The sequence below is a fragment of the Culex pipiens genome, chromosome 3 (assembly GCF_016801865.2).
Source record: "Culex pipiens pallens isolate TS chromosome 3, TS_CPP_V2, whole genome shotgun sequence".
Taxonomy (NCBI): Eukaryota; Metazoa; Arthropoda; class Insecta; order Diptera; family Culicidae; genus Culex; species Culex pipiens.
Genome location: NC_068939.1, coordinates 78,557,010 through 78,580,759, shown reverse-complemented (window position 1 = coordinate 78,580,759; position 23,750 = coordinate 78,557,010). Strand labels below are relative to the sequence as shown.

Here is a 23,750-nt window from a genome sequence, read left to right as displayed (position 1 = left end):
ACTGTTGCAAATATTTTTTTAAAAAGGCTCGAAAAATCAGGGGGCAATTTTTTTCTGAAAACTTCAAAATTTGAAGGGAAGTAGAAGTCAAATCAACTGAAAACAGTTTGTAACGCATTGCCGAGCAGGGGTAAATAACAGGGACCAAAATGTGCCCTTGGTTGCCCAGTAATAGATGGTAAAATACCATGAAATCAAACCAAAGTAATGTATGTGGAAGGGCACAACAATACCAAACCATGTTATTCCAAGGGTAAAATAATACCACAAAATAAAACCATTTCAATACCAAGTTGAGGTCTTCTGGATTTTTGAACATTGCTTGAATATCAAAACTTGGTATTACCAAGGTTTTATTTTTAGGTATTCCGGCGCCCTTGGAAAATCAGAATTTGGTATTCCTGTGGTCTTCTACATACATGATTTTGATATGATTTCATGGTATTTTACCATCTGGGCCCGTCCCGCCCGTGTGGATCAATCGGACCGCGCACTGGACCCACAATCCAGAGGTTGCTGGTTCGAATCCCGCGGCGGGCGCTCTAAGAAATTCTAAGTGTAAATATGGGTATCCGGCGCCGTCGCTCCGTGCCGTACTCAAACACTTAGGAGCCCAGGGCGGCGAAGTCCTTGTAGTTAAAAAGAAGACACTAGTGGTTGGTACTAGCAGCAATGGTGGCCGACAGCTATAAAGTCAACTTCGTTTTACTGGGCAACCAAGAGAACATTTTGGTCGCTGGTATTTGCACAAGAAATACCAAAATTTGGTATTTTCATACCATTTTTAAGTGCAGCAGTTGCAGTTAGTGAAAAAACGGAAATGATCCATATGCAACAGCCAAATCTACTCACCTGATGATTCCATGTTGTTCTTAGTGATATTCTTCACCACATCGAATACATTTGTCATGAATGAACGACTTGTGCATGAAGTTTTTGAAGCTTCTCAAAAATAACAAGGTTGAACAATAAATGTTATTAAAATGAAACTGGATTGAAATTCGCCAAAATTCAATAATCTGTTGATTGGCTCGTTTTTCAAGGTAATTGGTTATCCCGACATAGAGAAATTTCAACGATTTAAAACAAAATCTTGGTTGGTTTTTCAAAAAAAATTAAAATCAGATTTAACATTTTTGGGTTTCAAGTCATTTTAGCGCAAAATTAAGTATCTTGTCAAAATTGTTAAAAAAAAAATTCCATAGTTTCAGAGGAATTTGATAAAACACTTTACACTCAAACCTCGATGGTCTGACGCCAACTGTTGTCAAACTAGCAGGGTCGCTTTAGTTTGTTTTGATAGTGTGTGTGAGCACCGTGTAAAAAGTGACAGTTCGTCACTTTTTAGTTTGACTTTGACAAACCAACGGGGTACAAACTAAAAAAGTGTCAAACGAAAAAGTGACCAACCACCGGGGTATCAACCATTGACAAATTCTGCAAGGAATACCAAAATTTAGTATTGATACCAGAGAAAGGTATTATTACACATTTCCCTTGTTATTTACCCATGCTCGGGTTTGCATGCGTTCATTACCATTTTTTGCATGTTTGAGCTTGTTTACAAATATTTTGACTTTTTTGTGAAATTCTAATGTACAACGAACGAATGCAACAAATGATTCCGAAACAAAAATGCATTTTAAAACCCTCTTTTTTATTCAAATGTTATAACCATGGCCTGTTTGTTATTAATGTTTACGTATTTTTTTTTATTTTATTGCAATTTAGAGAAAAAAATAAAATAAAAATTAGTCCAATCAATGTTTCTCAGTCAGTTTTCAACAGATTCGAGACATAATAAAAGGAAAATCGCCTGTCAAAAGTTGGAAAACCGATTAATTATGATCAATTTTGCTCTCTTACCACATCTGAGTTACATTGGGTCTGGGGGGTGAGATTGGGTCAAAGTGATTTTTTACGGATTTTACCATTTCGTCTGCTGTGTGCTATCTTGTGACATAGAACATTTTGGTCGAAAATGAGTTAATGATGACGTTTTACTATACTTAACAAACACTACAAGATGCTTTAACCCGATTTTGGGAACTCGCTTCCGTTTCCCGGATATCGCAATACACACTTGTGACCCTTGTGACATAGACCAATTTATTATCAAAATGATCGTGCACACTTGTGACACGTCGTACATGTTGTTGGAAAATGTGGAAAAATTTTCCTGTTTGTCACAAATTTATGTTGATACACATTTTCTGAAGGCAATGCAATCTTTTGTTTTTGAAAATATACTGATTAAGTCGGTTAAACTATTGATTTAAGTCTATTTTAGTTTGTATGGAAATTCTGTGCACACTTGTGACACGTAATACAATTTTACTTTCGAAACACACTTGTGACACGTGCTTTTCAGATTTTTGTTTACATAATTTACTGTATCTTTTAACTGGTGTTACCAAATTAGTTGAAACTTGGAGCGTTTGTTAAGCGCACAATAACATCCCACAATCATGGAACAGGCAATTTGGAAGCAGAGTTTTGCTTCTCGGGATAAAATAATTGAAATGAAGTTTTTTGTTCAAAAAGTCCTACTTTTACTAGTGAAATAGCAAGAAAATGTTCAAATAAAGGTCCTAAAAATAGTAGGGTCGAGAGAAAAGCTGCATTTGGCCTGCTATTGACAAATTATCACAAAAGTGTTCCGAATTTGCGGGTGTTCCGAATATGTGGGATGACTGTAAATGGTCGTTGTCACAAGAAAGCACACCACAGACGATTTCTCAGGTTTTTTTTTAATAAAACTAAATTCTGTTAAAAGGGTTGTGTAGGGGACATCTTAAGATGACTTCGCTGAAAAAATCTCGTTCCTAGAACAAATCCTGTTATATTGGCAGCTGTCTAAAGTTGAGGTACGTTTTTGGCCAAAAACGACCCCTCAAAAAATCAACTTTTTATTTTTTTTGTTGGAATTCATCAAAAAGTACTAAAATGTTTGAAAATCTCTACTTTAAACATTTGAGCATGTCAATACGATTCCCTCGAACAAGAAACACTGTTGGATGACTTGTTTTTACCATATCGTTGTATTTGAGCATCATTTTAGTTTTATTTGACACAATGTCACCCCCTATAAAGGGTGAGATTGGATCAATTTTCAAACTATTGGCATTAAAGGTAGTGTTCATCAAAATCCACCATATTTTGGGAAAATGATAGCAAACTATCTAAGAACAAATCTACGTTGAAAGTTTTTCGATGTTATTTAAATTGTTTTTTTTATTAAGCAATTACGAGAGGTGTATCGTTTTTTGACCCATAGTCACCCCCACTGACGGTAGTATCGATACCAGAGCCTTATTGTTAAACTGTCAATGTTGATGGATTTTTATTAAAACATTTGAAAAATATATGCAACGGCCGTAAACCTTAAAACATTAAAGTTCAAAAAAATTAAGAAGCTTCTTTTTTCTGGTGTTATCTAGTATCCTTGGAAACGAACTTTATTTTTTATTGATTGTGATTCGAAGATTTTTTTGAACTTAACATAATGATCTCAGGTATTTTTTGTTGAGAAGAATTTGTTATTAAAGTGTTTGGACAATGAGTTAAATGAATCCACAATCATGAAATTTCTGTTAAAACTGCCTTTGTGAACAATATGAGAGAGTGTGGTGGAGTGTGAGTGTGTCAATAAAGTTTAAATGAAAAAAAAAAATGGTGAAACTATTTTTTTGCAATTCCGTCGTGAAACTACTTACTTTTCCTGTTATTCTTGAACGACGAAATAGCCTACTTTTCTGTACCAAAAATAACAGAATCGAATAGCAACACTTTTCAAAATAAATGCTGAAAAGTTCTACTTTTCAACACTGAAATGGGTGCTGAAAAGTTGAACTTTTCAGCACTTGTTTCGAAAGGTAATGTAATATCTCAAACGTTCGACAGTGCTAGGCGTAAGAACCGCGGGGAAACCTGCAGGGACTTTCTTTGCATTAAGAGCTATCCAAGGTGTGGTAGACTGCGAGGAGCAGTAACCAGCTCGGAGCTCGAAATAAAGTAGACAAGTCGCCTTGATGTTCCAGCCGAAAAGACTGATTTTTGTTTATTTGAACTCGGGTATTTATACTAGTCAAATTTGTTGCATCACATGTAATTTGAGTGGTGACACTTACGTGCTACAGTATAGACTTCTGGAGTTGGCTTGTACTGGGTTGAACCCTTGCGCTGGCTCAGCAGGAGTCAGCGTCCCGGCCAATTGTCGATGAACCGAAATATGGTTCGAAAAAGGCTATACGCAAGCATCAGCAATTATGCTTGCGCCAAGTGGTTCTAACTGTGTGTGGGCTCTACAGCCAGGCAGGGTTTGTGTTTTGAAAGACAAAACCTGGTCTTGTTGTGCGAGGTCCGGGCATGGTAATAAAAATGGAAATTAAGTGTGAATGGGTATGTTGGGAATGCAGTGGTGTTCAGACTGTTACAGTAACACTTTTCAACATTTTTTTGATTTAAACGATTTATTGACAAAATACATGAAAATTCGACTTAAAATTTCACTCAATGGGTGTTTTTCGAAATTGCAAAAAATGTTGTATGGAACTCGTTGCAAAACTTGATTTTTTCAGCACTTGTCGTATTTATCCAACTCGGTGAACCTCGTTGGATAAATGTACGACTCGTGCTGAAAAAATCCTCTTTTTGCAACTTGTTGCATAAACTACTATTTCATAACAAACAAGTTTCCTGAAACAAGTCATACTGGTTTCAGCTCATGAACAAAATATAAAAGGTTTTTAATTTTTCCTGCAAATCTAACTTCTTGTTTAACTTCAAACAACTTTATGTTTTGAAGGATTGGGATAATTATTATTATTCAAATCATCTGTCTGACAGAATTAAAACAAAAAAAATCAAACAATAACCCGCCCGATTGTGTCGTGCCTTCAGTCGTGGTCGTCGCCGTTGTCGGCAGGTCACATTTTTGCTTCTGTGCGCGCGCCAAAAAAATGTCAATTCGGAGACACCACAACCAACCAACCGACCACCCTCTTTTGGTTTGCCCGCGCGGATTTTGATGCATGCGCCAGTTTTATCTTGCATTCTACCGCGCGCGCTTCGCGAACAATTCCGCACCCGGGGGCCGAACTTTGGCGGAAAATTCAAAAAGTGGATTTTGAATCGCGGTAACGCTTCAAAGTGTGCAACCTAAGTGGTCCACTCGAAAAGAGAAAGGTTTGTGATTTGTGAAACGTGTGTGTGAGAGTTTGTGTGACACCAGTGATAAGATTCTCAAGATAAAGAGAGTTTTGAAGAGGTTTGCTGAATGAATGAAAGAGAATATTAGAAGTGAATGAGTTTAGTGTCCAATCTGACGGCGAATCGCTCAAGTGGTGAAAAAGTGAGTAATTTTCTGTGGTGATCAAGAGAGCAAGAACCGGGGCCGGTGGTGGTAGTGAGAAAATTTAGTAGAAAGGTTGAAAGTGCAACGTCCCCCAGCAATAGAGTCCCCCAGAAATAGAGGAAGAGTGAAGAAAAAAATACACACAGTTTGAGTTTCGACGATGTCCACAGCTGTCAACATGGCCAGTGCCAAGCCCAACGAAAGCAACGAAGTAATTATGAGTTTTTGGTTTGAATTTATACGCACGCGTTCATTTTTGAGATCTATATGCCGCATCGCAACCACATTAAGCTAGTCTGAGTGATTCTCAACGAAAACGGAAAATTTACATCTCACACTTAATATAAAAAAAAAATACTTGTCTTCAGAGTTTTTGACGTTCACTTGGGAGAAACGTATTTTTTAAAAAGAACTCATTAAACATCTGATAAACATATGTAATGCCCTGGAATATTATTTTAGATCAGTTCAAACCAAAATGTTCTTTTGAAATAGTAACTTCAAGCAATTTAACATTTTTTTTAAATCTATTTTTGAAATTTCAAGAATATACAAGTGCTTACCATTTTTTTGCTCTAAATTTTTTGTTTGATACAGATCGAAACATTTACTAATGATTTTCCATTGCAAATTGGGCAATAAAAATTTAAATCTAGTCTTCTAAAAAGTGTCTCACTAAGAGGTAAGGTACATACTATTTTTTTTTTGAAAATTTTAATGTGGGTGTTCAGAAAATAGATATTTTCTGCATTTTTTTGTTTTTTAAATTAAAATGTGAAAAAATACAAAAATAACTTAAAAACTAAAATACTAAAATACTAAAATACTAAAATACTAAAATACTAAAATACTAAAATACTAAAATACTAAAATACTAAAATACTAAAATACTAAAATACTAAAATACTAAAATACTTAAATACTAAAATACTAAAATACTAAAAAACTAAAATACCAAAATACTAAAATACTAAAATACTAAAATACTAAAATACTAAAATACTAAAATACTAAAATACTAAAATACTAAAATACTAAAATACTAAAATACTAAAATACTAAAATACTAAAATACTAAAATACTAAAATACTAAAATACTAAAATACTAAAATACTAAAATACTAAAATACTAAAATACTAAAATACTAAAATACTAAAATACTAAAATACTAAAATACTAAAATACTAAATACTAAAATACTAAAATACTAAAATACTAAAATACTAAAATACTAAAATACTAAAATACTAAAATACTAAAATACTAAAATACTAAAATACTAAAATACTAAAATACTAAAATACTAAAATACTAAAATACTAAAATACTAAAAAACGAAAAAACGAAAATACTAAATCTTACAAATTTTTGTTTGATAAATATCGATTTATTACAGCAAATTTTGCTGACCAACTCTTTACAACGAAGAAAGTGTAATAAGAAAAATTGAAACCGAAACCCAAACACCGCTTTCGCCGAGAACGCCTCGCTCAGCTGACCGTTCATATTTGAGTGTTGTTTTTGGCCTAAACTGCAACTTGTTAAATTTAGAGCCGCAAAACACTTGTCCGCGCCGGTTTGCTTGCTCACAGAGGCGGAAAATTGAGTGCAATTTCTGTTACTTTTGCTGTGTTGTTTTGTGGTGTGAATACGTTTTGCCAATGTGTATTTTTAACTTTTGTCACCTGTCCTTGTCCTGTCGGGTTAAGAATCTTTTGGAGTGCATTTGTTTTCATTGGTTTCAAGAAGAGTCTTTTGTTGTTTATTTTTTTGTTCTTTATTTAAAGACTTAAGTTTGTGCTTTAACCAATTGCATATGATTTGTAAGTTATATTTAAGTTATTTTTTATGCCAAATTTTTCAAACAAGATGTGACGAAACATTAAAAATAACATTTCAATAGATTGAACATTTCCACTAGTTAAAAAAATCGTTCTGTTATGCAACAGCAAAGCTTTCATTTGGTAGAGTTCAAACGAGAGACGGAAGTATCTGCCAAGGTAGGTCAACAAGACGCGCCGGTCAACGCGTTGCAACGGGGAAGTGGACCATTAAAAATAGTCTAACCAGCACGTGCTACCAATCTAAATTTGTCTCAACGAAAGATCAACTCGACCACCGTATGCTGTGTGTGCACGGTGCACGCACACATTCCACATACAAAGCCAATTTCACTTAGCTAAGGAGAAGTCATTGGTCTGATAGTGGTACCAGCAATTCTCTTAAAAATTTGTAATTCTATTGAAAACAAGATTTTTGAAAAAGGCAAGGGAGCAATTCTCCAGCAAACCCGGAAATGGATTTTACTAAAAAAAATTGATCTGGCTCAAACTTTGAGGGGACCTTCCCTATGACCAAAGAAGTGATTTCGTGTCATTGGTTCACCCATAATAGTCTCCATACAATTTTGGAAGCTGTTCATACAAAAATGGTACGTAAATATTCGAAAATCTGTAAATTTTCAAGGAATGTTTTGATTGATTTGGTGTCATGCGCAAAGTTGTAGGTGTTGATGAGGACTCATTAAAAAACATAGGTACACGGAAAAATTGTGATTTTTTAATTAACTTTTTTTAAACATTAATTCAATTTCCCAAAATTAGCATTTTTTATTTTTGATTTTGTTATATGTTGCAGGGGAAAAAAACCCCGCATCTTTAAAGCCATTCAGAAGTATAGACCAAAATTTTGCCAACAAGTTATGATTTTTTTTAAATAGTGATTTTTGTAAAAAGTAAATTTTGTGCTTGAAATTTGTTGACCTCATTTTGCTATGTAAAAGGAGAATGGGCCCAAGTCATTTACAAAGTAGTCTAACCTACTCTGAAGCTATGCGGGTATGATCCGTGGGCAATACCGGTCGACATCTTGCTAGTTACGGTAGTAGACCCACAGCTTTTATCTTCAGTGAGTCCTAGGATGACCCAGGACATTTCAAAACATTAACAAAGTAGTCTACCATACTCACTGAAGCTATGCGGTTATAATCAGTGGTAAAAAATCACTGACCTCTTGCTTGTTACGGCGGTAGACCCACCGGTCTTAACTCCAAGGAGTTCTTGGATGACCCAGAACATCTCAATAAGTTGTTACAACAATGCACTGTAGCCTTCCATACTAACTGAAGCAGTCTGGGTAGGATCCGTTTTCAAAATCTTCAAGTTTCGACTTGTTTCTATGGTAAGCCTCTTGCACAAACGGTTCAAACGTATAAAGACAAGAGAAGTCATGTTTCAATCATGCTAAAACATATCAGAACTTATAGTTTTTGCTGATACGCGTCGAATGAAGTCAAGATGATCGAAATCCATAATAAAATAAGGATTTTATGAGTGGTTTTAGAAATAGCAAAAATTCGATTTTTTGTACATTTTAACCCAAAATACTCAAACTTCAACAACGTGTAACTAACTTTTGAACCCCGGGGTTTGGAGAGTTCGTCCATAAGACTTTTTTTCATGTCTCCGCGAGATCTTTCGAATAAAGTTTCTCCCGTTCGTGTACATCCTTGGACCAGCTCCCATACAAATTTGCCCATTCTCCTTTGCAATCGAAACGATTTTTTTGATTTAGTGCACCGTTTTCAAAGTATTGCCATTAAATGTTAAATTTTGTCCGATAAATTCCAGTTTTTTGACTTTTTAAAATAGTGTCCTTTCCTAAATGTATTTTTTTCGGAGAGTTCAGAAAATTTCCTACGATTTCGTCTATAGACTTCAATGTTTCTTATAAGAAACATTGAAAATTTGACCTCTGGTTGCTGAGATACAGCGTATAAAAAAAAAAGAAACAAGACAATTGAAATTTTTTAAGTATTACCCAAACAACCCTAAAATTTCCAATGTCAGCAACTAATGTCCGATTTTCAATGTTAAAAAATGAAACATTCGTGAAATTGTCCGATCTTTTTGAAAATAATATTCCGCTGTTTCTCAGCAACCAGAGGTCAAATCTTCAATGTCTCTTAGATAATTTTATAACAAATTTTATGAACTTCTCAAAAAACATATTTTTAGAAATGGACTACCATGGACACTATTTTAAAATTAAAAAAAATAAAATTCCGTAAATTTTCGGACAAAATTTAACTGCACTTAATCAAAAAAAATTGTAAACTACTTTTTGATTACAAATTCAATTTTAACATAAAATGAGGCCAAAAAATTTTAAGTATTAAAAAAAAATCATAGCTCGTCGGCAAAATGTTTGTCCATACTTCTGATGGCTAAAAAGATCCGGGTGTTGTACTAAAACATAAAAAAAAATCTAAAATTAAAAAATGCGGATTTTGGAAAATTGAATATTTGTGATCATTACTTACAACTTTGCCGAAGACACCAATCAATCACTCAAAAAAATCCTTGAAAAGTTACAGTTTTTAATACTTTTTTATGAATCCGTTGTATTTTCACAAGGATTGGACCTAAAAAAATGTACAAAATAAAGTAAATAAATTAATAAAAACTTAAAAAAAATTGCACGAAAAAAATCGTGACAACTTGAAGGTCACATTCAAGCAAATCAATCACAAAATCTCATAGAAGTGACGTGTTTTTTTCTTCCAGTGTATTTTTTTTAGAAAGCAACCGCTTTAAGATACAGCAATATGGGACCATCCATAAACCACGTGGACACTTTAGGGGGGGGGGGGTGTATGGCGATTGTCCACGCTCCATACAAAAAAGTTTTTTTTTGTATGGACAATTGTCCACGAAGGGGGGGGGGGGTTGAGATTTCCAAAAAAGTGTCCACGTGGTTTATGGATGGTCCCTATGTAAAATACGGAATACAAAAAAATATTTAAATAACTAAACCCCATCCCAAATTTATTTCCAGAGTACAACTGGCTCCGTATACACAAAAATAGCTTTTATAAGTCTGGAGCAACATTTGAAAAGGGCGCATAAGCATTTTGACAGATGCAACTATTTTGCAAATTCCGAGACAACAAATAACTATTGAAACAACCCTGAAGTGTTGAGAGGTAGCTGGGGAGGCCAGCTATTGTTTTACACTTCGAGTTTTGTGAAAAAGTTTCCTGAAGCTTGAGAATTTGCTAAATAGTTTTAACTGTCAAAATGCTTATCCGCCCTTTTCTCGTGTTGCTCCAGAAGTGTAGGTTAATATGTCTACAAAGTTTCATTGATATCGGAGAGGGTCGTGTACAACCGAATACCTATTTGGCATGGAATTGTTCACACTCAAAGTTTCATTCAAATTAAAAAATACAAAACATAATTTTCGAAAAAAAAATGCATAATCTTCAGATAATTGTTCAAAGGTAAAATTAATCCCATTGATAATAAACAATATAGGGCACTTCATAGAAAATATATTAACTTAGTACTTTTAGTTTTTAAATGCTTTTCAACTAGGTACGCATAATGGTGATTCTCCATTTAAAAAAAAAAAAGTTTGTTCAGAATTTTGGAAATCATTTTTCTCCGTGTATTTTTCTTTTTTTTTTTCTTTTTTCCTCTTTAAAAAATCAAAGCTCATTTTAATCAACAATTTAAATTATGAATTGAGCTAGATATTCTTCAAACGATGTGTGCAGTTCATAATTCACACTAGGTCAACCTTTTGTACTTCGGTGTATATCGTTATGAAACCTGACAAGATGTTTTTCATCGCTGTGTTTCGAAAATTTACTGAACTCGGACGAAACCATCTTTATATGAATGACTTGCAGAACATGCTAAAAAGTAGGTGATCAAGCGGATTAATTGTCTACAATGAAAAAACACTGTCCACAAATATCACATGATCAAGATTGTCCCCCATTTAGCAGAGTATCAATCTGGCTGTTATTTGCCTCAACTCCTTCGGACCTAACCTCAGGCGATGTCACGATCGTCACGACGTTGTCCCCTCTCTCTTTCTGTCTGATCGTAATCTGCGACTTCAAAAACCGTCCACCACCACCACCTCTGACTTTGTGTAGGACAAACACCTCGTCGACGGTGCCATTTTCCCGGACCCCCCTCCCTTCTACTCGGAAAAATCTCCGACCACGACGAGTGAGAACCCCCGTTGAGAGCGAAAACCGCCGTCCGAACCGGGTGACACAGTGTGGATATTTCTGTTGATCGTCCCACAATCAACGCCGCGGCAGTTCAGCGGACACTCTAGTTTTTCAGTTTTTTCCCCAACGCCCATCGTTGTCCCCAAAGTGCGCGCGCGTTGTCCAAAGGGACTCCCGACCGGCCTCCGGATCTCCTCCAAACGTGTCGTTGAGTGCGTGTGTTAGTGTCAAACCTGTTGTCGATCGTCGCCGTCGAACGGCCATTAAGATTTTATTGCAAGGACCGTGTCCCGCCGACGGTGTGTGATCTTTTTCTCTTTGCAAACAATTTTCCGCAACGGCAAAGGGCGAATCGGGCAAATCGGCCTCGGACAAAACGTCAAATTGCGTTACGCTAGCGTAAACGTCAAATCGTAACGAGCCGTTAATCGGTGCGAGCTGTCAAACCGCCGTTTAGCGATTGCGATTTCCGCACTTACGGGAAGTAAACAAAGATCGTGGGAGAAAGGTTATTCGAAAGATCACCAGTTTGACAGTGCAAGCGCGTGTGTGTGTACGATTTTCGCAGGTTTGTGTTGGTGTGTGTCACGCGGCGGTGAGGAGCACCGTTGACAGGCGCGGCGACGGTTTAAAAATAAACAACAATCCGGCGGCGAACCGGTGATCTTGTGTTGTGGTGAAAGAATTTGGTCACCGCCAGCAACGGGTGGGGAGGAAGAAAAGAGAAAGAAAGCATTTCTAAAGAAAGAAATAGTGTGTCTGGGGTAGAGGGAGAAGGGAGGAAGTGGGTGGGTGTGTGTGAGAGTGATCAAAAGTTTGAGTAGTGGTTCACAGGTGCGAATGAGTGGATTTTACAATCACATCAAGGTACTATAAATATCATGCAGTCAAATATATCAAGCTGGTCGACGTTATGCTCTCTTAATGCAATCGCAAAGTTGACATTTGACTTTAAAATTCGTGATTCGCGGGAAATAGGGTTCTAAAGCCCTATGTCAATTTGTATTTACTACGGTAAAAAACACGATTAAAAACCATTTCTGATCACTTTTTTTTTCATTTTAGGCTGGTACAAATTTTATTTAAAGTTTTTGGTACCCCCCCCCCCCCCCCCCTTCAAAATTGGCGCGAAAAATCAGGGGGCAAAAAAATATTTTAAAAAAAAACTTCAAAAATTCAAGGAAAATTTAAGTGCAATCAGCTGAAATTGATTTAAAATGCATTCCCCTGCGTTTAAAATTTTTAGCATGTTTGGGTTGATTTAAACATCTTTTGAATTTTTGAAAGTTTTCGATGTTTAGTATTATAGAACATTTTAAAAATCTGCCCAAATTCACCAAATTATGTTCAAAAAATCACAGACAAACAAACGAAGTTGCCGATTGTCCACGCTCCATACAAATAGAGTGTTTTTATATGGACGAGTGTCCACGAGGGGGAGGGGTTGAGATTTCAAAAATGTGTCCACATGGTTTATGGATGGTTCCTAATCAACATATTTAAAATTAGAATTTTCAATGTTTTGTGCTTCAGGTTTTAAATCAAGCATATTTTTATTTCCAAGGTGATTTGAAATAAGTTTGTTATAAACAATTGAATCATCTCACTAACTTTACACACAAGATCCTCTATAATTACTCTTAGCTTTTAAAAAATGTAATTACAAGAGCTGACTCGATCCTAACCAGATTCCAGTACTGAAAAGGACCTTATAATAATAAGTTTATGTGAAAAAAATAAGAAAAATTAATTAGTTTTGAAAAATATGTGTTGTACAAAACACGAAAATCTTAACTATCTAACTGACTGTACATTAATTTAATTTATTTATTTATTGTTGGTCATATAAACTATACAGGAAGAACTAGGATAAATTTCACTCCGTATAGAGCAATTACAGCTCAAATCAGGAATTTTTATGGTACGTTTGTTCCTGACCCTCTCCGATTTCAATGAAACTTTTTAGACATGTTATCCTAGGCCTATAAAAGCCATTTTTGTGTATATGGAGCCAGTTGCACTCGATAATGACATTTGAGAAGGGCGTAAGAGTTTTCAATATTTTTGTATTTTGTAATTTAAATATTGCTGTATCTCGAAGCCGTTGCATCGTATCAAAAAGTGGTCAAAGACAAACTTGTAGGAAATTAGACGAGCTTTTTGAAAAAAATACACTGAAAGAAAAATGCACGCCAATTCTATGAGATTTTTCAATATTAAGTTTAAAATTTAAATTGTAAGGTGATGTCACAATTTTTTTCGTTCAAAATGTTTGTGAAAATAGCAAAATGTGACAAAAAGACTCACAAAAAATGCAGGATGGCATGTCTCTCCTTAAAAAATACAAAAATCATTTACTAAAACTGTTTTTTAGGTGGTCAAAACGTCAAAATTTTCAAAAACTGATAGTGGGAATCGATTCCCCAGACAACTTTACATAAAACTCTCCATATTGACCACTGTCCTATGTCCAATCATTGTGAAGATACGAAACTAAGTTGACTTTATAGCTGTCGGCCACCATTGCTAGTACCAACCACTAGTGTCTTCCTTTTTATCTACAAGGACTTCGCCGCCCTGGGCTCCTAAGTGTATGAAAGTATGGCACGGAGCGACGGCGCCGAATACCCATATTTACACTAAGAATTTTAGAGCGCCCGCCGCGGGATTCGAACCGGCGACCTCTGGATTGTGAGTCCAGTGCGCGGTCCGATTGATCCACATGGGCGGGACATTGTGAAGATACAGCGGCTTTAAAAATAAAATTGTTGAAAAAATAGGTTTTTAGTGGTTTTTGGCAATTTCTATATGACAGACTTGATTTTTCAGTCTCGTAAATATTTTTACCGGAAAGCTCGTCCAATTTCCTATAAGTTTGCCTATCGGTTTTTTTAAATTATGACGATTTGACCACTTTTCAAAAAAACAGTTTTAGTAAATGATTTTTGTATTTTTTTAAGGAGAGACATACCATCCTGCATTTTTCGTGAGTCTTTTTGTCACATTTATGCTATTTTCACAAAAATTTTGAACGAAAAAAAATCGTGACATCACCTTAAAATTTAAATTTTAAACTTAAAATTGAAAAATCTCATAGAATTGGCGTGCATTTTTCTTTCAGTGTATTTTTTTTAAAAAGCTCGTCTAATTTCCTACAAGTTTATCTTTGACCACTTTTTGATACGATGCAATGGCTTCGAGATACAGCAATATTAAAATTACAAAATACAAAAATATTGAAAACTCTTACGCCCTTCTCAAATGTCATTATCGAGTGCAACTGGCTCCATATACACAAAAATGTCATTTATAGGCCTAGGATAACATGTCTAACAAGTTTCATTGAAATCGGAGAGGGTCGGGAACAGGGATGGAATAATCACAAAAAAATCAATTTCGCTTGCGAACTTTCTTAACCCGCGAAATAGAGAGGAGGCAAATCACGCAAAAGAAAATCGCTTCCGAACTTCTCCAAGAAAATCAATCTGCTGATGATTTTTTGTAAATTTCCTTGTTAGCACCACTTAAAAATATTTATTTCATTTTGTTTACACACATTGCCCATCTATAAAATGTGACAGGTCATATTTCGACGTGTGACGTTACACTTGCAAGTGTAGTAGTGAAAAGGATGTTCTGCCGAATAATCAAGATGATGCTTTTTTTAGATTTCTTTTACCGATCTTTCGTGCGCGAGAGAGAAGAGCCATTTCCCTTCGGATTTTTTCTCTTGATGAACATCCAATGATTTTCTTTTGATGATGATTATTCCATCGCTGGTCGGGAACAAAAGTACCAGAAAAATTCCTGATTTAGGCTGGAATTGCTCTATAATCAAAACTTCGGATAATCGAATCACAGTTTATGTTTATGCCACAATAATTTCGTAATTTTTCCTTAATAAGCCGAATGAATGCTGATATAAGCCCAAGGGCTCCTGCATAAACCCCGTGGCCTTTAAATTTGAAATTTTCTATATTTATATCAAACATGTTAAAATTACGATGACTCTGTGCTCTCTTGTACTAAATTCCTATCTAGTCAGAATCTGTCACCATTTCCTGATGAATATTACCATCATTTTTTTTGTGTTTTTCTTCTATAATAAAAATTTAAGTGAGACCCTCACTTACCTTCTTTTTTATACATATCTCAATTTATGAATAAATATTCAATTTTCGATAAAAATAAAAATTCCCGGGAAATTTCGGATTTTATAATATTTTCGAGAGTTCTTTACCAGGAATTTGCGGGATGACAGCAAAAAGTTGATTTTTGGTAACAAATAATGGTGCCTTCACTTTGAATTTTGCTAGTTGTGAAAACGCCTTTTAGATACTGGAATCGATTTTTTTAATATTAAATATGTCTTTATTGAACTTTCTTATAATAATTACATTTCTTTTACATGCTAAGTGGTATGGCTAAATGATCTTCATCTTTGTTGTACTTTTCGTTTTATTATAAACTGTTCACATTCATTTATTTACTTCAAATTGTTTTACATTTTTGCATTGAATCGAATACATTTAGGTAAAAAAGAAAGAAAACAAAATCACTTTAACAACTAATCCTAACTTAAAAACTAAAAAAAGTAAATTCATTGAAATATTCATAATCATAAGAACGAGTAAACTACGAACTGTATTTTAAGATAAATCCTCCAAGCGTTCTTACTTGTTCCGCACGAGTTTTGCAACCACGCAGTGTTGTTGTCATCTCGATGAAAATGTTCAGAAGTTCTTGTGGTGAAAACAGGTCACTGCTGCCTTCATCCGTTGATGCTGGTTGGTTTTCCCTCTGTTGCTGACTGAAGCTAGGAGGTGTTGTATTCTCTGCAACTTTTTGCCGCTGATTCAACGGCAATGGCTGCAGATTTGGAACCACTCGAGCAGATCCCGCTCCTGGTGACGCCAAAGCTGGAAAATCCACGTCCGTGTATGCTGGTGGTGTTTTGCGACGATTTGGTTGGTGCCTCGTCGTCGCTTGCTGCCGAATTTTTACAAACTCAGCTCGTTTTGCAGCTCCGATTCTTGGTCGAATGGTCGCCACCGCAATCGAAGCATTTGGCTTCGATGTGATTGTTTCGCAAGCTTGAGTCTTGTGTTCATCTCCGCAGGTTGCACAACGACTGTTGATGAAACAGTTCCTTCCACCATGTCCAAACTGCAAGCAGTTCGAACATTGCGTCACGTCACGGTGCACTGGAGATAACGTTTCCAAGACACGATGATGTTGAAAATTGCCCAAACTGCCTTCAGCTCAGACGGCGTTTTTTTTAATTTTTATTTATTCGGATTTTCGGATTTAGTTAAAATATTATTGAGTGTCCAATCACAATCGATGACTTTTCACCTCAATTTTAAATACTAGCAACTTTCATGCTCAGACGGCGTTGTCGATCCTTTCTCGAGATGAACCAGGTACAGTTGATCACAATACTTGATGCCCTTATTGTGTCTCGTCATCTTGAAGACTTCGATCACGTTCAACTTAAGAGTTTTGAGCTTTTCTTTCAGCACACTCACATCCATGTCGTACAGGCCACGGAGGACCTGTTTCATGGGGCGTTTACCTGGATCGTCATGGCTGTAGTATTCAATCTTTGTGTTGTTCAGGAAATCCCGAACGTAGTTGTAATCCTTTCTGGTAGGTAGCAGAATTTTGAGTCCATCAGCACACAAGCGAATGGAAGCTCGTAAAGCACCAGATTTGATAAACCCGGTCAGCCACTTTCGCACCGAATCCGATGACGATGTTTTCACAAAAATGGGTGGCAACTTTTCCCGTCGTTCAAATTCTTCCTTCTCGCTCACGTCCACAGGGAGGGTAGCGAACTGGTTTCCAGACGAATTTTGAGCGTCCTTGCTCAATCTGCATGGCTTTGCAGGTAGCGCTTCGGCATTCTTTAACTTCATCATATTTACCGATCCTGCTGGTGAGGATTGCCCCTTTTTCTTGTCGTTAGGCATTTTTTGCACTTTTTAGCACTTTTCAGGAGCTAATATCGAGGAGTGCCTCACTGATTGGTGGTCCACAAAAGAATGAACTGGATTCGAACTCACAGTGCTGCATTTGTAATTCATTTTTGCGGTTTTCTATTGGATTTTTTTACTTGAGACTTTGGGCATTTATTTCTTGATACAATTGAGATTACAATTTTTAGAATCTGATATTTTTCCAATACTCTGACCATTGGGGCAAGCTATTATGACCCCAACTATAGTTACAGGGTACTACTAGCAGCGTGCTATTTTTGACGGACTGTCTCGCTTCTTTTATATTTCTGGACACAGACAATAAATACTTTCACGCTGCCTTGCAACCATCCACCCAACCAGCACCCTGATTGTTTACGAAGCGTAAAGCAACAGTTTTCAAAACAGAACATCAATTATTCTGGCAAAGTGGTTTTTCTGGTCGCGAGTGGTGCGAGGCGGTGGGGGCGTCGAGATTATTGGCCACTAAAGCTAAACGAATTGGACGTTTCGTTGTCGGAACACAGCCGTCATAAACAAGTGGGTCCACCGCGTTCCGAAATCAGTTTGCCTTTGCCGTGTTTAGAATGCAATCCGTCAGATGAAACAAGTCGTTTAAATATAGATTCATTCCTTGTTTCACCTTTCACTAGTCTTCGATAGTCCTGGTCACAGTAATTAAAAGTGATTATTTTTATGAATATTTATGTGGCATTTTGTATAATTGAACCTCGATTTGATGACGTACTCAAAATTTCGAAAATACGAATAAAGTCGACTCTCTGGCTGTCGATCTTTTCGATATCAATATTGCTCCAGCTGTCAATAAATTGTCAGTCCCGCTTTCGACGGTCCGTTCAATATCGACAACGAGAGAGTCCACTGTATTCAATTTCGAAAAACACTTTTGAATTGAATTTTTCATTTTTCACTTTATAGATTTTTTGAGGGAAAACTAAAATGAACTCAAATTAATTTTGACGTGTCTCTTAGAGTGATACAAACGTCAGACTAATGTCATATCTAAAGTCAAATTCAGCTTCCTTGCAAACATTGAATGTTTCAAATACAAAAATCAATAGGGGAAATATACCCTTTTTAATCAAACACCTATCTTCGTCATATGAAAAGTTTGATGCTCGATTAAAGCTCCAAAAATACTATTTAGGCTATAAACTTACCAGCAACAGCACCGCCTCAAGTAAGCACGCAAATTTATGCCATTTACTGGTCAAAAAGATCAAATTGAATGCACTTTTGATCATAATTTCTATTTTGCGAGACCATTTCTCATCATTTTGGTGGCACACACATCCACACGCAAGATCAGAGGTTAACTGTTTAACGAAAGTCGCCATCAATATCTTTTCACTTACGCTAACGATTTCAAAGCGCTTAAGCTATAAAACTGCTTCTAACTACCGGCAACATGTTCTTTTGCCCATTAGTTAGTCACTCACTTGAAAAATAATCCCGAAACATGTAAATAATTAGCAAGCGCCATCAAAAAAACAAACGCGCCAAGTCTTTTGACGTTTCAATGTTGACGACCCATTCCAATCGAAAACTGAAGAAAACCGAGCGAGAAGCGAAGGCAAATAAAGAACAAAGGGTGGCCATCAACACCACCAGCAACCAGCAGTGATGCCAGGAAACTTTCGCTATAAATGCTACTTTTCGTGAGTGTTTGCTTAAAATTTCATCAATTTTGGCAGCACTAAGCAGACCCAAAAGAGCGCTGGAAGAAAAAAAGAACTAAGCTGAAAATAGGAAAATGGGCGTGGCCCAATGCACTCGACTGATTAGAATGCATTTGGGAAATATTTTTTTTAAATGCTTGTAAAAGGAATAGCATAACTTTTAATAAAAGTGAAAATAAACAGAAATGTTCACAAAAAGTTGCTCTACTCGTTGGTGTACTTGGTTTTAGTAAATTTCAAGGAACACTCCAGATTATCTAGCATCATTCAAACTCGACTGCTTATTAGGCTTAAAATGGGTATATTTCCCCTAATTTGACGCTTCCGTAATTGGTTGGTTGGTTGGTTTGGCAAGAAAGAAAGATGCAACTGCAAATTCAGGTGCCAGAAACATGCGATTTCCTGTCAACAAATTGATTGAACAGTCATCACGTGGAAGCGCGAAAAGTTGTTTTCACAGACAGCTTTCAGCGTTGTTTTTTCCATCTTCTTTGCATGCCGGCCGATGACAGTTTGTCAAAAAAGAAGCTATTTTTACCACGCCTGGATGGGAATGGTCCCGGTGCAATTAGTGCAATTTTCTACCTGAGTAATTTTTGGGTGGCATATTTGTGCAGTGCTCAATCCGATTTTTTAAAATTTTGATCATTTTATTTTGTTTACATTGGTTAAAAATCATTTTGTTTTTAATGCACTTCTGAAAGTTACAAAAAAGCATGAAGTTGCAATTTCATTCACAAATGTGTAATGTATGATATGCTTTTAGCACAAGCACACAAACTTACCCACACACTTAATTCTGTTTAATTAGGATAAAATACAATCAGAGCCGTACCTTGGGTCTACGGCGCCCTTGGCGAAGCATCAATTTGACGCCCCTCCCAAATCAACAAGCATTTTGATAAATTGATATTGATTTTTAATTATTGCTTCAATATGAGTTTTGATTTTATAATTGCAATTGGAGACCTTAATATGGTAAAATTCAGAAACACAGTTATTGTATGTTTTATTGTTCATATAATATGAGATAGGTTGAATTGAAAATTTATTACAGGAGTTAAGTTGGCTGAATATTTTCTCAGATTTCATAAAACCGATAATGATAGCAGTTTTTTGTTTTTTTTTTTTTAATTTATTTCTCAGATAAATGCACAGAATTAAATGCTCAATCATAATAAATTTTGCTTTAACTTGTTAGCAAATTTTATATTTTTAAGCCTGCATAATTTGATCTGATCTAGTCTTAATTTGATTGTATAAGCAAAGAACTTTCCCGGATTCAAAAAATAACTAGCTGATTTTGCTTTGGATAATTACAACGAAAAATGAAAAAAAAATCCTTCTTCAAAATTAAAAAAATAATAATTCGATGACCGTGTGCTATCTTGTTCTATCTAGATGAAAATCCCAGCAAGCTTAGCTCAAAAGAGCACACCGGCATCGAAGTATAATTTTTCAACATGCAGCGGCAGAACAAAATTTCGTCAAAATCAATTTAAGCCTTTGCAAATATTTTTTGAAGTTTATGTCCCTCGACTATGACCAAAAAAATTAAACAGTTAAAAAATTTAAATTACAGGCCACGGTTTCAACATTTCAATGAAAAAAGTGTTTTAAAATGCATTATAAACCCCCCAAGTAGCACATTTGTTCGCCAAGAGATTTCCGAACTGGTTGTTGAACTCATTTACTATGTTTTCCGAACGACCCCGAGAACTCTTGAACGCTGGAAAAAGCGCACGTTTTTCTTTTGTTGAACATCTCTTCCGTTAGAAAAGTCCGTGTTTCGAGCTAGTTTTGCAAGTGCAAGTCATACTTGCATAGAGAACGTTTTTTGAACATGTCATAAGAACTCATGACCATAAGGTACTGAACCGGGTAAGGTAAACGTCGTTAGAACCGTTTAACAACATCCTGCCCTTAAGATTAAGAAGTGAGTTAGGAAAACGATTTGAGAACTACATACACATTAACAACTTGTTTACGAGAAATCCCAGCTGAAACCAAAGGTAACATCTACTATGTTATCATGTTTAGCAAACTGAAATGAATCATCATGTCTGCAAATGTCATTTTGCTTTTCGAGTTCTACAAGCATGTTTAATTTAAGTCAGAATAAACTTCAAAATGAACTATTCTTAATCCGTTGCTAGATTTGGCATTTGTGTTACACAACCATGTTGAATAATGGTTTTTTGATCAAAATGTGAACAATTGACCAAATTTTCTGACACTTGTTCAATAATTAACATATAAAAACGCTAGTGAAGCAATTGATCAACAAAAACAATGAAAAGCGATGTTTTACTTGCTACTTGGGCCGTTCAGTTGTTTTGCAATCATAAGTTTCCAAAATTTCTAAGTATCGACGAATTTTATTTTTTTTTAGAAAAAAAAAGTTAAAAAATATAAAGATAAGAAATTTTTATTAATTTTGAGTGATTTGCCCATACGATTTTTGAGAATATATTTCATCATTTAATTTTTTGCCTTCCTCACTGAGGTAAGGCTATAATCCTGCTCTAAAAATGAACTTTGTATAAAAACGTCGTAGACCCACCTTCATGTATACATATCGACTCAGAATCGAAAACTGAACAAATGTCTGTGTGCATTCGACTTGGTTTAGGGTCCCATACATCGCTATTGAATTGTTTGAAGTTTCGATAACTAGTTCAAAAGTTATGTATAAAAATTTGTTTTCACATATATCCGGATCTCATTTATATGCATGTAAACGATGTCCGGATCCATCATCCGACACATCGTTGGTTAGGTATTTGAAAGACCTTTCCAACGAGTCCACAACATTGAAGATCTGGTAACCCTGTCTCAAGTTATGACCACTTAAGTGATATTTATGTAATTTTTTGAAGCCGGATCTCACTTAAATGTATGTAAACGATGTCAGGATCCAACATCCGACACATCATTGGTTAGGTGATTGAAAGACCTTTCAAACGAGTTCATAACATTAAAGATCTGGCAACCCTGTCTCGAGTTATGACCACTTAAGTGATATTTATGTAATTTTTTGAAGCCGGATCTCACTTAAATGTATGTAAACGATGTCCGGAATCATCATCCGACCCATCGTTAGTTAGGAAATTGAAAGACCTTTCAAACGAGTCCACAACATTGAAGATCTGGCAACCCTGTCTCGAGTTATGACCACTTAGGAGATATTTATGTAATTTTTTGAAGCCGGATCTCACTTAAATTTATGTAAACGATGTAGAACATTGTAGATGTGGCAACCCTGTCTCGAGTTATGACCACTTAAGTGATATATTTGTACTTGTTTGATGCCGGATCTCACTTAAATGTATGTAAACGATGTCCGGATCCATCATCCGACCCATTGTTGGTTAGGTAATTGAAAGACCTTTCCAACGAGTCCACAACATTGAAGATCTGGCAACCCTGTCTCGAGTTATGACCACTTAAGAGATATTTATGTAATTTTTTGAAGCCAGATCTCACTTAAATGTATGTAAACGATGTCCAGAACCATCATCCGACCCATCGTTAGTTAGAAAATTGAAAGACCTTTCAAACGAGTCCACAACATTGAAGATCTGGCAACCCTGTCTCGAGTTATGACCACTTAAGTGTTATTCATGTAATTTTTTGAAGCCAGATCTCACTTAAATGTATGTAAACGATGTCCAGAACCATCATCCGACCCATCGTTAGTTAGAAAATTGAAAGACCTTTCAAACGAGTCCACAACATTGAAGATCTGGCAACCCTGTCTCGAGTTATGACCACTTAAGTGATATATTTGTACTTTTTTGATGCCGGATCTCACTTAAATGTATGTAAACGATGTCCGGATCCATCATCCGACCCATTGTTGGTTAGGTAATTGAAAGACCTTTCCAACGAGTCCACAACATTGAAGATCTGGCAACCCTGTCTCGAGTTATGACCACTTAAGAGATATTTATGTAATTTTTTAAAGCCGGATCTCACTGAAATGTATGTAAACGATGTTCGAAACCATCATCCGACCCATCGTTAGTTAGGAAATTGAAAGACCTTTCAAACGAGTACTTAACATTGTAGATCTGGCAACCCTGTCTCGAGTTATTACCACTTAAGTTATTTCTGTGTACTTATTTTTCTAGATTTAAAAAATAGCTGAAGTATGTACCACTCATATTACCCATTTTTGATAAAAAGTGTGGAAGGCATCAACCACATAGGTGGATTAAGTTAGTTTTTAAATTATGTTTCGCATTGATTTTTATTTTCATATGTATTTATTTGTTTATTTTTAATTCGTAAAATAAAATATTATATTCTAGAAAAAAAAATTGTGCGCAAAACTATACAAATAATTTCAAACCTTGATAAAATATTAATTTTTGGTTTTAATATAAAAAAATAGATTGTTTTTCATTATCAAAGCTTTTTAGACTATTCAAAAACTAAACAACACTGGTTAAGCTAAAACATAAAAAGTGATGTGCTCTGAAAAACATTTTTTTCTTGAACAAATAATGTTGGTCTTATTGGTGAAAATTTACAGCAGTTTTCCAATTTCAAAACCCTTGTATTTTGAAAAAGAGTATGCAAATTTCAATGCACGATGTTGATTAGAAAAGGGGAAATCGTGCTGAAATTATTACAAAGGGCATTTTTTTTTACTCGAGAATGTACAAATTCCAAAAGAAAGGTATA

The 23,750-nt window shown here is 35.5% G+C and overlaps 1 protein-coding gene across 4 annotated transcripts in view; it reads left to right on the top strand.

Moving 5' to 3' along the window:
* Nucleotides 1-5,080: 5,080 nt before the first annotated feature.
* LOC120424784 (calcium-binding protein E63-1) overlaps nucleotides 5,081-23,750 on the top strand; it is a 173,856-nt gene continuing 155,186 nt past the window's right edge. The window contains exon 1 of one of the 4 annotated variants that reach the window (XM_039588987.2): nucleotides 5,081-5,567. In XM_039588987.2, coding sequence (XP_039444921.1) covers nucleotides 5,517-5,567 — 51 coding nt within the window. In that variant the 5' untranslated portion in view covers nucleotides 5,081-5,516. Of the gene's footprint in view, nucleotides 5,568-12,156; nucleotides 12,251-23,750 lie in introns of those variants that run through there. The other 3 variants (XM_039588990.2, XM_039588988.2, XM_039588991.2) reach the window with 3 other exon arrangements.